At 36.9% G+C, this 2,755-nt stretch overlaps 1 protein-coding gene across 1 annotated transcript; it reads left to right on the forward strand.

Annotated features, from left to right (window-relative positions):
• The first annotated feature begins 442 nt into the window (after window positions 1-442).
• On the forward strand, window positions 443-1,321 carry LOC130950140 (ethylene-responsive transcription factor ERF027-like). Its single transcript, XM_057878683.1, has one exon. The coding sequence runs from the start codon at window positions 443-445 to the stop codon at window positions 1,088-1,090; it is 648 nt and encodes a 215-aa protein (XP_057734666.1). The 3' UTR covers window positions 1,091-1,321.
• The last annotated feature ends 1,434 nt before the right edge of the window (window positions 1,322-2,755 follow it).

A 2,755-nucleotide genomic window follows, 5' to 3' on the forward strand; every position in this document is an offset into this window, starting at 1 on the left:
CATCTAAATTATCCACATAAATCTTAATATTAAAATAATCATCCGTACACCTAATAAAATGAATATCTAATATATTTATTATTCACATTATTTAATATTTTCATTGGTTACTTATACTTTTCCAATTTTTCAATTTAAAATTCATTATACACATGGGGAAGATTTTTCATTTCCTCCCTATCATAAATTCCTTGGAACATTAAAAATGAAATGATTTTAGGGTTTAAATCTAGTTATAATTATTAGAATTTTGTCGTGTTGTATGAGCAGGGGCACCCCACTCCATGCCTTCCCCTTGCCCACTTTCTTTTCATATAAAGAGCCCTTCCCAAATGCTCACCAGTCAGCAGTGATTAGCACGCTATCTAAATCATCAATATATAATTAGCAGTTTAGCACACTAATAAATGCCATTAAACTAACCTTGCTTGCTACATACACGATGAGCCGCCATAGGAACCCCGCACAAACTTGCCCTCCCACTAATCAACTCCCCTATGGCTATGGCTATGTACCATCACCACCAGCAGCCACGCCTCCAACTTGGTCATCATCCCCTTCCCACTCCGGCACCATGCGCTACAGGGGCACGCGTCTCCGAAGTGGGAAGTGGGTGTCGGAGATAAGGTTACCACGTACCACCAAGCGCATTTGGCTGGGGACATACGCAACGCCTGAGATGGCTGCTGCTGCTTACGATGCTGCTACTCTTGCACTCAGGGGCCCCGAAGCCCATCTCAACTTCCCCAATTTCATACTCTCTTACCCTATTCCTGCTTCATTCTCCGATGCTGATATTCGCGCTGCCGCTGCCGTCGCCGCCTCCTTCGTCGATCAGTATAGGACTACCACCGAGGCGCCACCAGCGATTACTACTTCTGCTGCTGCTGATACCTATTACTACAACAGTAGTATCGGACAAGTAGAAGGGATTATAGGAGATTATTTTGATGAGGATGAGCTGTTGAATATGCCGAGTGTGATCCAAGACATGGCCAGAGGACTGCAGATTAGCCCCCCAAGGATGCCTTCTTTCTACTCCGATGATTCCTCCGATGACATTTATTCGGACCTGTATACCCTTTGGTAAAAATAACTCCACACCACACCAGAGGATCGGATGAGGTTATAATAATTATTATCAGAATATTATGTTGCATGCTAATAATTGTAAATCGGCATCAGCATAAACTACATGGTGCCTATTAGCAGAGTGTGAGAGTGTGTGTGTTTCTAGGTCTTGGGGGGTCTCTTTCACGGTGCACCTTCTCAGCTGAAGATTGCTTTCTATCCAAAGAAGTTTATAATTTGAAGATCAGACTTGGGCATGAAGAGATTATTATATCTCACGGAACCAGCCCTTTTAATTTCTTTCTCCCTTGTCTCATCTCTAAGCTTCTATTTAATATTATAATATAATATAGTAATATGTCACATGGAACTACCTCTTCTGCCAGTGGTATTAGTCCATAGTGAATTTGTGTAATATTTATATATGAATGACTACACCTTTGGTATTTCCTTTCTTGTATCTCTGATCTGCTGTGGACCCAAACACAAACTAATGTTTGCTTCCTTATATATCTTGATATGAATTCTCATTCAAGACTCATCAAATTCACCTGCAAGCTAAGCTAAGTAGTATCTAGACGCACACACAGACATCACATATATATAGCTATAACTTTAGAAGAATTCAGATCAATAACACATACATGTCTAATGTCTTAATTTTATGCATCTATCTTGATTGTTAGAAGAATTATAATAGATGATATGCATGATTGAAGATTCATCAAAGTAAACAATAATGTGCATATGTGATCAATTTGTACTACAAAGTCACTTGGATTGCTTTAGTAGTATTGAAGGATTTGCATTATATGTGTGAGGTAGTATGGTCTTGATGAGTTTAAATTCCATTGTTCACATCTGACCTGCAACACCAAGCAAGCATTTAAAGAGAAGAAAAATAATGGATTCAAACCAAACTAACTAAGCATCTATATCTTGATTTTATGCATCTATGTGAGATAAGAAAAATGACAAGTTAAACCACATATTTCCAGCATTTAATTGAAAAGCTGTGAAATGATAACGAATTCATACTAACTGACGCATCTCTTATTATTTAATAATTTAATGCATATATCTCGATTAGAAGAACGATAAGCTCCTTCTGATGATGATGAGAGGAGTACGATTAAATTGAAGATTCATAAAAAATATGATGAATTCAAACAAATAGCACATCATCATCTCTTCACTTTGTACAACTATATATCGATCTCAGAACTACACCACCAATATTAAGGAATCAGTGAAATAATATAAGTTGAACCAAAAAAAAAAAAGAATCTCTTAGATATCTAGTTTTATGCATCTGCTATCTCAGATTTAAAATAAATGATAAATTTCTTCTTTTCCCCCGAGTTCAAGTGAGACTTTCTTGGTATTAAACATGCTTCGTTTTCTTGAGATTATTTCAGGTTTGTTGTTATTGCAAGACATTCTCGAGTCCTATATATATATATAGAGAGAGAGAGAGAGAGAGATGAATTTCATGTCGATAGCCTGATATAGATACAGTGCACTTATATGGATAAGCACCTATAAACAAAGTAAAGGTTTCTACTCTGTTGATACGTTTTGAATTCAACAAAACCTTGACCAATGACCAAAGAATTATGAATTAAAATATGATATATGATTCGTCAAGATAGACTAGCTACACGACAAATTGACAATCACAATC

This window comes from Arachis stenosperma, chromosome 9 (assembly GCF_014773155.1).
Source record: "Arachis stenosperma cultivar V10309 chromosome 9, arast.V10309.gnm1.PFL2, whole genome shotgun sequence".
In the NCBI taxonomy this organism is placed as follows: domain Eukaryota; kingdom Viridiplantae; phylum Streptophyta; class Magnoliopsida; order Fabales; family Fabaceae; genus Arachis; species Arachis stenosperma.